The sequence below is a fragment of the Rhea americana genome, unplaced genomic scaffold (genome assembly GCF_003343005.1).
Source record: "Rhea americana isolate MKP2758 unplaced genomic scaffold, rheAme1 scaffold_125, whole genome shotgun sequence".
Lineage (NCBI taxonomy): Eukaryota > Metazoa > Chordata > Aves > Rheiformes > Rheidae > Rhea > Rhea americana.
In genome coordinates this window covers 1,431,196-1,442,794 of record NW_028185317.1, presented here as the reverse complement: position 1 = coordinate 1,442,794, position 11,599 = coordinate 1,431,196, and the positions used below count along the sequence as shown (strand labels likewise).

At 41.5% G+C, this 11,599-nt stretch overlaps 1 protein-coding gene across 1 annotated transcript in view; it reads right to left on the bottom strand.

The window, feature by feature from the left end:
- The window catches only part of EDA (ectodysplasin A), a 95,012-nt gene that overhangs the window by 36,396 nt on the left and 47,017 nt on the right, over window positions 1-11,599 (bottom strand). The window contains exon 2 of the mRNA XM_085325998.1: window positions 3,359-3,464. Within this exon, the coding sequence (XP_085182124.1) occupies window positions 3,359-3,464 (106 nt within the window). The remainder of the gene's footprint in view (window positions 1-3,358; window positions 3,465-11,599) is intronic.

Sequence of the window (11,599 nt, the reverse complement as noted above, 5' to 3'; positions counted from 1 at the left end):
AAATTACCTGTTTTTCTCCAAGCTAGTTTGGCAAGTGCTTACAAACTGTCCCACTAACATCATTAGGAAAATGACCTGTCACTATGGCAATTTTGCACATCATCTTCACCTTAAGGGATCAAAAACCTAATTTACAAAAAGATATACAGCTGCTGGGAATGTGCTGCATTTCTGGAACAATTTTGACTTTATTACATACAAGGAACATAAAGCAAATTTGGGAAAGGACTGCAAGTTGTTGAAGCATTACTGAAGAATTACAAGTTTTCATTTGGCAGCAGAGATGACAAGAATAGCAGTCTTCAGTCTGCTGACTTTCAGCAACTATTTCTCACAATAATATAAATCTCAGCGTATCTGCCACTATAAAACCAGTAGTTAGGCAGCCTAACAGACTACACTGATTCTATCAAACATCAGCCTGAAGCACTAAACTTAAACAGTTCACACACAGTGGAAAGTTGCTACTTACAGAAGTTACTTGCAAAGATACTGGAATAGATTTCAAGGAGTCAATGCAAAAGRATTTGGAACCTGACTGCAAGTCGTCTGAGTAGCAGCCTTAAATTGCTTCTAAAAATGACAGACCACATTTAGCTGGAATCACTCAGTGAGTGTGTACCAAATGCATCATACTTGTCAACATTTTGGGGAGGAAGAATCCTGGAAGCTTCATGAAGCTATTTCTTGGAGCACAGCTGCAGTGAAACATTTTCCACTCTGAAACTGTGATGCTTTCAGGGAACATGGGAAACTCATGAAGCCAGGAAAGCTGAAGAGGAAAACTAATGATAACTAGGAAGATTGTAATTGCAGATACGTCTTGACACGCTTAGTGAGAATGAGGCCATACACAGACCACTATTTATGTCTTTCTCTTGCTCACATCCTAGATGATGTCACATGAAAGGCAAGTCGTCTTCTTGCCTTCAAAAAGCGCCAACGCAAATTTTAACAAAGGCACATTCACAATAAATGGGCACATTCATTCAGCTGATAAGCAGTTCGAATTCCACTGGTTGAACTTATTGGTGGGCTGACTGTTCAATAAGCTTCTTTAATTATTTTAAATTTGTTCTAATGCATCTGTTACTCCAAATTCTGTTCTTTTTAAATACCAGCTTCTGCTGTTAGAGAAAAATCATCAATGGTAGCAAGTTTCATTTAAAGACACAAAGAAAATGCAGTCACCAAATGCTGAACAAGAGATGCTTCCAAATGTGGTTTCAAATCAAGGTGAGTGACCTGTAATATGAACTCCTGTACACCTTCCTGGCGTCTCCTTTGCTCACATCTCTGCCTGTTTCTGGGTCTCCAAGGAGATTCTTTTAACTCTCATTCTTTTAGATACTTGTTCCTACTCATTTCTAACTATGTCTCATCCCTCCTCAAACTCCATCCACTGCTGCTCTGTTTCGGCAGGCTCTTGCAGAGGACGTTCAGGAACTCCATTGAGTTTCTCAACCAATACCTGGTTACTTTAACTAAATAGGATTTTCKTGACTTCTCAGTAGTAAAACCTTTTGAACTAGTCCATGGCAACTCAATCTCCTCTTCTTCTCCATATAGAAATGGATCTGCGTTTTTCTGCAGTAAGAAAGCTAGCAAGCTCTTTCAAGGGCTTTATAGAGAAAGCAATCTTTGCATCTTAATTTCAGAATTAGAGAATTATGAAAAGACAACATTTGAAATTCAATTATTAATGTCAAAAATAGGCAGGATCTGGTTGGGGGGAGTGGCTGAAGGTGAAGATACAGATTTAACTATTTTGGCATTTATTATTTATGTTCTCAGCAAGAGTTGGGGGTGTTTCTGGCACAATACATCACCCTAAGTTATGTTTTCCCTAAAGATTTTGGCTCTTAGAAGAATATAAGGGTGACATTATAAGACCTCAAGCATGATATATAATTTGGGCAATGCTCATTTTCAGTTTTAAAACACACTTCAAACCTTCAAGAGTTTCAGAGAACAACTGCTGTATGATGAATCAAGCTTTTGGAATCCAGAGTACAACTGCTGGAGAACACAGAAGAATGACAGTGTCAAAAGTGTTGTACACAATCAGCAGTTCAAAGGATGTGCCCCTGTTGTCTACTTCCAGTTCCCTATACATACAGTGCTCTTGGAGCTCATAACCTTGCTGCATGAGCAACTTTAAAACCAGAGTAAATTGAGCTTCACACCACTATGCTTCACACATCACGAATGACAGCAATGCTGACCCTTCCCTGCTTCTTCAAGTATATGGTTTTCTATCTCCAGTTTTCCTGGACTGTGTCATGTGTATCTTAGCCATGTGCCAGACTTCAGGACACCTATGGAGGGTGCTTGCTGGCAGAGCATGAACCATCCCCAACTTTCCTATAGATTTCCTATAGTTTCTGCACTATGAAGCCATAAATAACCCACAAAGCCTGGCACCTGCTTCCACTACCTTTTTTTTTCTGTACCAGGTCAGCCCTTATGGAATCACCTGAAGCAGCCTCCATCTCCCAGACATTTCCAGATTGTAAAGTACTAACTCATGCTTAAAAACCAACCAACCAAACAGAAAAACCCAAATCCCACCTATCAGACAGTAACAAAGTTCATTTACAACTGCATTATGACACATCCCATCAAGGACTGGACGATGCAGCTGTCTACCCAGGGAAGGAGTGTTGCCACACATCAAGTCTAACTGATTGCAAGGTCTGAAACAGAGAGACCAGACACAAGAAGTCATTTGGCATCTGAACGTTCGGGAACAGGAGATTTGAAGGACAACACTGTCACCAAGGGACAGTCACAGCACAAGGGAAGCAGCAGCTGATGCCCTGAGGACCAAGTACAGAATCTCCTTCTGTGCCATGACACCAGAGAGGTCTAGCAGTCATCCAACACCTATGCCTCCAAGGAAGCCCCAAATGCCTGTGGTTTGAGTCACAGATTCTCATATTTATAGTTATCATATCACAGATAAGTATTTCACATTTTTTGGTATTTTTCCACTCTCTTAATACAAGTTCTATCTTATTTCCCTTAATATGGGCTTTGAAATCATCTGTTACCCTCCACTGCACTGAGAAGGCCAATTACATTGTGGTTGCCATTTTGTAATGCAGATGTGTTCACAGCAGATTTTAAAAACTCCTTAGAAAAGCTACTTATTTTATTGTAGAAATTAGCACTACTGGAACTAATAATTTGGAAGGCAATCAAAGTTAGAAAGAAGCTATTATAAGGCACAGATGTCACTATTCTTCCCCCACATACATAATTCTGCATATAACCACGATCTGGAAAAATGCCAGTCTTCTGCTTGTTTGTGAAAAGACAGCAAGTGCAGCAGCAACAAGTAAAGCTAGAGACTCACCATCAGGCCCTTCGCTACTTTTACTCCTTTTGTTTCGACGGGCGCGTCTACCTTCTTCTCCAACGTGCAACTTTTCTTCAGGATGAAAGAAGTTCAGCAAGGCCAGCTGAAAGAACAAGAACAAGTTTAAGCATCCTTGGAAGGAAACTGGCTTAGCTGTGTATCCTGGAGAGCAGAGTCCAAACGCAACAACTTCTGTTAAATGGAGAGTGAAAGAGAAAGAGTGAAAGATGAACGGAAAGCTAGAGAGCCCTTTAGGAATGCCTCATTCATCCCAACTGGAACTGCAAGATGTTTTGCTATATATAAAATAAGTAGCTCATCATAAACGAGTTGTGATAGTCTCCAGAGGACTTCTGTTTGTAACCAGCACGTGCCTATCTGTGGTGCAAAGACCAAGGAAGAAGAAACAAGAACTTGTGAGCTCTAACGTCAATTCTCTAGAACCAACACTATTCGGCCAACTTAAAATGAGGGAATTAATCATGCTCTCCGCTGCAAGCAGGTTATGGTGAATAATAAGGTCCCTGTTTGAACACACCCCAAAGAGCTAAAGCCAGATAAAGCAGTCTCCAACTGCTCCTTGACAGGACAGTATCAAGACCATTTTGGCACATGAATTTCTTTCCAACAGCCAGAACTATAATTTGCTGTACAGAGGCTATTAACTCTTTACCCACGTGCTAAAGCCAGTGTAAAACCTCAGAAAGACGAAGACAGCTCGCTGCAGAGGAACGCACGACTGTCCCGGGGTCGTTCACTCCTCAGCCCCCATCTGCCCCAACGGAAGCCCTCAGCACGGCTCTGCGCCTGCCGCCTCGCGGCCGCAGCAGCTGCTGCCAAACTATTTCCTCTGCTGACACTGKTCTTCTGGCTTAAGAGCGGCACATTCCTGCTTCTTACTGAAGAACTGCTGCATTTTGCATTAGTAACTTCATTCCAGTTTGGCTTTGGAGCTCATACAAGCCCTGATACGCTACTGCACATTCWTGTTTTTTAAAGAAGATAGAGAAAAAGGTTTCTTGGTCCAAGATCCAAGTGGCTTCTATTCAACCCCACCTGTCTGCAGGTAGGTCTGAACTTAATAAAACTCTTGTCCTCTGGCTCCTGGCTGCAACACCACCATGCTACCAAAGGAAGCAAAATCAGGCCCCATGAACCACTCAAGGGCAGCCTGGGACCTGACGGGGCTCCCTGCACCACCTGAACGCAATCACAGTAACGGACCACATCAAAAAAGCAATGGCAAGTGAAAGCAGGCGCTCACCAACCTAAGGGAGGACTACAGTGCCAGATGGGAAACAACCGCACGCTCTCATTTACACTCAAAGAAACAACATAATTAAGTTTTCTTAGTAAACTGAGAAAACAAACCAAGGTCCTTGCCACGTTTTGTAGCATCATGCATCCTAACGCGCTAACCGAGACAACGCAACAGCGCGAGCGGAAGCTGGTGCCACTGTGGGTGCTGAGGGTATCTTCTGGGTAACGACGCAGGAGGACTGATGAGCAAAAAGACTGAAAGTTTTTTTAAACTTAAATCAAATTGAAACACTGCCCACCTAGTCTGAGAAACATTAYAACTGAGGTTAAAATTTCAACGATATAATCAGCACTACTTTTGAGCGCCATTCTTGCTTGGCTATCTTATTTGAACTTTACAAAACATGCATAAATAAAAGCGCTGAAAATTACATGTTTGTGGAAACAGCATGTTAAAATGTGCAGTTTCACTCAAAAAAAAAATCCTACTAACCTCAATGAAGTGACATGAGCTACTTCTGGCACTAGTGYTAAAAATGAAATCTTTCATTTTAAGAAGATTTTGTAATGGCACACATTTCACAATACATACAKATTTCATTTTATTATTATTATGAATGCATTACTACAGTATCTAAAATTCTGAAATGCAGCAGCTGAAATCAAGCTCATTCAAGCCTAAAAATCATCCAAGCCATCCAAGTCTAAACATGCTGCTATGGACAAGGCTGCAAATATCCCTTGCATGTTTTAGAAGCACAAATGCCTTTGGCTTCAAACAACTTTTGCTGAAACATGGTTGCTTTTTTAATTGTGGAAACTCAACACAGAACAGTAAACATGGAGGGTTGCAAAGTRTTTTGGGGACTATCTCATTTTCTACGAATCTGCATCTGATTAAYGGTCAGGACAATCTCCTTGCGCATCTGTTTTTGACCACTGCTGGAAGCGGATGAGGAGGCTACTGAAAGGTCTCGCTCGGCCCAGCGCCGCCACTCTCGTGAGCGAGCACTTCACCGTGTTGTCAGCCCAGTGCGGCGAGACTCTCCTGYCCCTGCGAGAGCTCGAGTCCACGCCAGCCACGAGGACGTCGGCCTGCCGCCCCCCTCAGCCCTCCAAAGACTCGTTCCCCGTTACGAACGACGTTTTCCTTCCCGTTTGCGTTCAGAGCTGACGRCGCGTGTTTGCTGCAAAGGCAGTCAGAACAAACGCCGCAGCATTTTTTCTTCCCCATGAGACCACTCGACTGCAAACTATTTTTGAGGGATTTGTTYGGCAGCGTTTTGCACAGGCCAGTGAACCTGACTGCTCCCGGTGTGCTCACGCAAAGTAATGGCCCAGCCYGAGGACTTTCATCTTTTCTAGGGCTGAGTTACCACTCAATCCTTTTACCACAGTTTTCAGGGACCACTTACGGATGACAGGATAATTTCAAAAATATTTATGTACGCTGAACTGTCATTTTAAGCGTTGGGAGGTGACAGAAGGAAACTAAATATCCCATTAGAATAACTCATGCTGTGTCTCTTTTTAAAGGTAGATAAATGTGCTAAAGATTAATTGTTGGGAATAAGGAATCATATTTTAGACTATACCTATCTAGCTATGAACTCTCAATGGTAAAAGACTATCGGATAGCTTCAATATTACTTTATGGGCAGGGGAAAAAAAAAAGCATCAGCAATATTCAGTCTCATATACTTCTGGCATATTCCTGGTAAAATTCAGACTGTCAGGACCTGGAGACACAGAGAAATTTGAGCATCACTTGCCACTGGATAACCAAGGACTGAGCCCTGATATTTTTTATAAACTGTATTTTCTTTTACTTAATTTGTTCCCAGAACTCTTTATTACCAACATGAAGAATATTTTTTATAATTACTTGGTAATGTTCTTCATGTATTGTTCCAGTTACCTTAAAAATTCCCCTCAAACAATGGAAAAAGCAACTTAAAATGAAAGTGAGAAATTACAGAGCATGTTAACTTAGTGCTCTTCCTTTGGAAGAGACGTGAACTGACAAAGCATAGGAGTAAGAAAGGTGAAMACACATATTGCATATTGCACAGCACATTAGAGCAGTAACAAGAGTATTCTCAACAGTCCAAAACAATAGGTACATTCTTCAAAAGTGTCATTGGGTTCTTCTAGGAAAATGTGACATCAGTCCAACGCCTGAGCTGGCACTTGCCTGCTAAGCCCTGGTCACCGAGCTCGTACCCTGCTCGYGGCTCACCAGCGGACGTCCCAGACGCTGCCCCTCACCTTGCTCGTCCCCCCAGCGACCTCCCGCTCGCAGAGCTGCTGTCCTGGCCCACCACCGCACCAGAAGGAGACTGCACGTCTGCAAAGCTGCAGAGACCTGATTTTCACCACGTCTGTGTTTGCAGAGCTAGAGACTACGTCTGAGGAGCCCAACAAGCACGTACCTGTTTCCAGAAAAGCAGCATTTGCTCCCACATAATTAAGAGATAGCTATACAAAAGTTTGGAACAATCACTCCCTCCAATCTAAAGCCCTCAAATTACATTAATTTTAGAAACATCACGTAAATCTATTATGACTCTGTACTTTTAATCAAGAAAACAAAATCACTGGAGGATGCTTAAAAGGTCAGAAAGTGAAAAGAGAAGTAATCCCAGGAGAAAACATGCCTTAAAGTAACGTGTAAAACAATAGCAAAAGCATGCCTTACCAGAAAGAATCAGTTATACCTTGGTTTCGCTCAGCAAAATAAAGAAAAACAAAGGTCTGCATACAAAAGCACTTATTTTCTTTGCAGCAACATGCCGAATCCTCTCTGGAAATGCTGAACAATAATGCTCTGGAATGTCAAGGGAACACAACAGGAATTAACAAAATAATGTAGCCTGCAGTTACTCMGAAACTAATCTGTTTGGTAAAGAATGACATTCCACAGTTTACAGAAGTGAGACTAAAGACACTTCACATTTTTTTTTTCTTAAAAAGTACCATAAAATAGGAAACTTTCTTCAGGATACRAAACCTGGATGTATCATGGAGTTATCACTGGATATGCAAACTATGTGCAATAAAAAACAATGCTGTGATGCTAAAATAATTGTTACCATTTGAATATTTAATTGCATTCCTCTGCAAAWACCTTAAATAACATACATCCCTCAAAAATACAGTTTACAGGCAYGAAGATCCACTGGAAACTGAGGGAACGCATTTCAGAAGGCTCAAACAGTATGACAACAAGAAGTAAAAAAATACAACCCAACCTACGCAATTATGTGCAAATGGCAGAGTTTTCCTTAGSCAGGATGGTCTGTAGGATGAACGAGTATTTCTACCCAAACAGGAACAGATTTGGAAAAAGCTGACAASCTTCTGGGTGCACAAACCCTAGTCCTGAAGCTGCCTCACGCTCCTGCCCAAGCTCCACCAGTAGCAAGAGGCCCCCGGCCACGTCACTCTGGATGAGGCTAAGCGACTGCACGTGTACACAGTTTCTGTTTCCAAAAAGCATTAGCATGATGAGGCAAAAAAGCAGCTGAGAGATCAGTTTACAGGTTTATAGGATCCCCTTAAGACAAAAAAGAATACCACCTGCAGCCTGTTCTGGGTTCACTTTTCACTGCATTTTGGAATATACCTCCTACGTGTTCTTACAGCGTGACTCAAAGCATACTCATTATGTTAAAAACAAAAACCCACCCTGATCTGCATGCTGTATTTCTTAAAAGTTTGCTTTTAATTAATAATGAGAATGCTGGACTAGCCAGCTATAGATCTAATCAAAAAACTTCACACTCTCCTACAGCACAATATCTCAAAGCACCAGAGAACAAGCATGAAATCACCCTTTTACATTACTGTTTAATGTTATTGTTAAAGTCAAATTCCCTCATTCATTTGCAGTTTTCRAGATTATTAGCATGAGAAGACTAATAACCAAACTAAGCTCTTTAGAGACATTCTTTGCAAGTAATGCTGTTGCTTTTCTGGCACTCTGAAGTTCAGCATTGGAGTCTGTGGTTCAGCATAACAGCAAATTGAATATTAGCCCCACTGTCCTACAGCAGAAATACTCCTGCGGCATCACGTGGTGTAAAAATCCCAAGTAGATTGTTTATTTTCAAATAGACTAGAAAAGAAGTTCTGTGAGTAGCTTTATTAAAAAAAAAAAATCATTCAACGTATTTCAAGCCTTGCTTTTGTCATCTTACTCTTACAAAAACACAAGAGTAAACAATTCGCATTTCAGCATGATAAAACGTAACAAAAATTTACACAAGGAGTCTTGTTTGCAATACATGCCACAGTACTGAATGCAAAATTCTTGTAACATGATACATATCAGGAGATAAAACAAGGCCATTGAAATCTCATCTTACACCTCCAAATCTTCTCTTTTTAGCCCAACTCCTCTGCACACTTCCTTTCTAGGGCATTTGACATAGGTTACATTCRGTCCCCCCAAAATCTCCTCATGAGCTTATTTTCTGCATGAAAGCTCAGTGCCATCCACTCCTTCAAGACTGTCCATAACTCTTCCAAGCCCTATTGCTCCATCTCTCAYCACCCCCCGTCACGGTGCCCCGACGCCAGCCAGGCTGCTCTTTCTGCCAGCTATTCACATTGAAGCCTGAGGTCCCAAAGGCCCAAGACATCGGTTTTGAATTGATTGGAAAATCGCAATCCTCCCTCATTCTAATCTGCACATAGTGATCCTGACTGAGGCTTTTTGGACTCAATATAATCTTCAATTTATTTTTACTGTTTACCCCCAAAGCTGTAAGGTAAAGGCATTCTATTATCTCAGTTTTCTACCTAGAGAAATAAGGCATCAGAGATACTACACAGCTTAGCCAAAGCCGCATGGGAAGTCTGTGCTGGAGAGTAGCCTGGAACATCGCCTTCGGGCTGGGGTTGCAACAGCGGAGCCCTGTCTGCGCAATACTCAGGAGACCCTCTGCAACGAGGGCCACCTTATCAGAACAGACACAGCCTTGGTCTGAGAAGTGGAAAAGGAACTGGTCACCCAAGAGGGACCAGCACACTGCACCCGCTGCTGCTTCCGTGGAGAACTAACACCCTTCTTGGTAAATCCATGGCCATTAACAGAGCACAACCATTTTTAAGAAACAGATTTGAAATAGATGCATCTGAGCATTTCTATCCTTATGTTGAAAAGCCTTTCAACAGAGGGCTGTGCAATCATACTCTTCAAATATGGAGCCCAGTAAGTCATACTCTTGGGTCTTCTAGGCACTGCAGTAATTTAAAATTATTAGACAACAATAAAAGAGTAGGAAGTATATTTTCCTAAGCTTTAATTGGTATTTTAACTTTGTTATTCAGGAAAGCCACTGTATTTTTCAGCATAGATCATTAAACTGATTGCCAGTTTATCAATTCAATCCTTGTTACAAACTGACCAACTAATGAACTAATAGTCATTAGAGGCTAATGCAACTCTCACTTTYCTTCAGAACTGAACCATTACCAAAAATTTTACTCTTCATTCTTCTGTTTTATGGGCAGCATTTGTTAAAGAATGGGACAAGACCTTCGGGGAATACTGGCAGAGCAGTGCGCAATCCTGCCAGAAAAGGACGTGCACCCAGCTGCCTGGCCCCTCAGTCCCAGGCACTGCGAACCAGAGCCGTGGCAGAGCAGAAGGCCAATCCTTGTTCTTGGGCAACCCAGGCAGCACAATACCACCCTACAGCTCCTACGGGAAGGGAGGAGTTAGTCCAAGAGAAGGTCTGCAAGAGAAAAATTTCTTTATTAATGTAGAGAGTTCCTCCAGGGTAGAGGGCAGAGTAGGAAAAACAGATTAAAAGAGGCTGCTTTGGGGGGAAAGGATTTCCTCTCTGTGTGTATGGCCAACTTTACAACATTAAATAATCTGGAAGACTCCATCCTTCACATCTTTTCAAATAATTGCTGGATGCCCAAGCGTATCAATATTGTTTTTTTTTCAGAGAGGACTTTTTTCTCCCAAATTATCATCTCATCAGAAAATAATTTTTTAGCTAGAGCTTCTAATGGTAGTCCTAGATATACAGCAGTGGTTTTCTTTTCACACGCTAAAAAATCCCACAATTACAGCTACCATGCTTTCACTAGGAAAATTAATATCCTCTCAGAATGGAAGGAAACTAGCAAATAGCCTAAATATTTTAAAGACTCATGTAAAACCTCAGTAGTTAAACTGCTAACTCAAACTATTCCACCAAGTATCAGGCTGCTTTCCAGAAACCTTACCTTTAAAAGGAAGTGTTTTATTTGCCCCACCAAGACATAATATGTAGCTACTCCTGATTTCTACTGTTTTCCCATGGTATATTACAGATAGAAAATTTCAGAAATGCAGACAGTAAAGTCATTTAAAGCTGTACACTGATTAATAAAAAAGCCTCACAACTCCAACTGTCCAGCTCATGACACAGACTGTTACTGCACAGCATGAGGTGCCTCACAAAATATTCCAAACAGTACAGTACCATCTCACGACGGTTTCTCTCACCTAAACGCCTTGGATAGCTAATTCAGAAAACCAGCTTCTGTACAGCCCATGAATTTCGCTTATTTTAACACACAACGTACCAAAAATCTGTATTTCTACTACTAATTCACTTCTACTTTCAAACACAGTTGACCCTCCTCCATTAATGCCACACTCATATTGTAGTAGAGAGAAGAAAAARCAAGTATTTTCTGTGCAACTAAAACACTTAATCAGCTTTTTCTTCCACCAGAAACTGGAGTAGGCGTTCCCAGGCGGTTCAAATGAGAGCTTCAGATTAGCATGTGCTCTCTCCTTTCCATGTATTTTTTGTGTTAAACATATGCTACAGCAAAGACTCTTCACAGCGACCTGCTTTACATGTTTGAGGTTAAACACCAGCAATAGCAGCCCACTGGAGAGCAAGACAGAAAAAACACKTTCATAGTACCTGCTTTCAGCAGTCCTAAGCGAGAATAGCAACAGGATTCGGT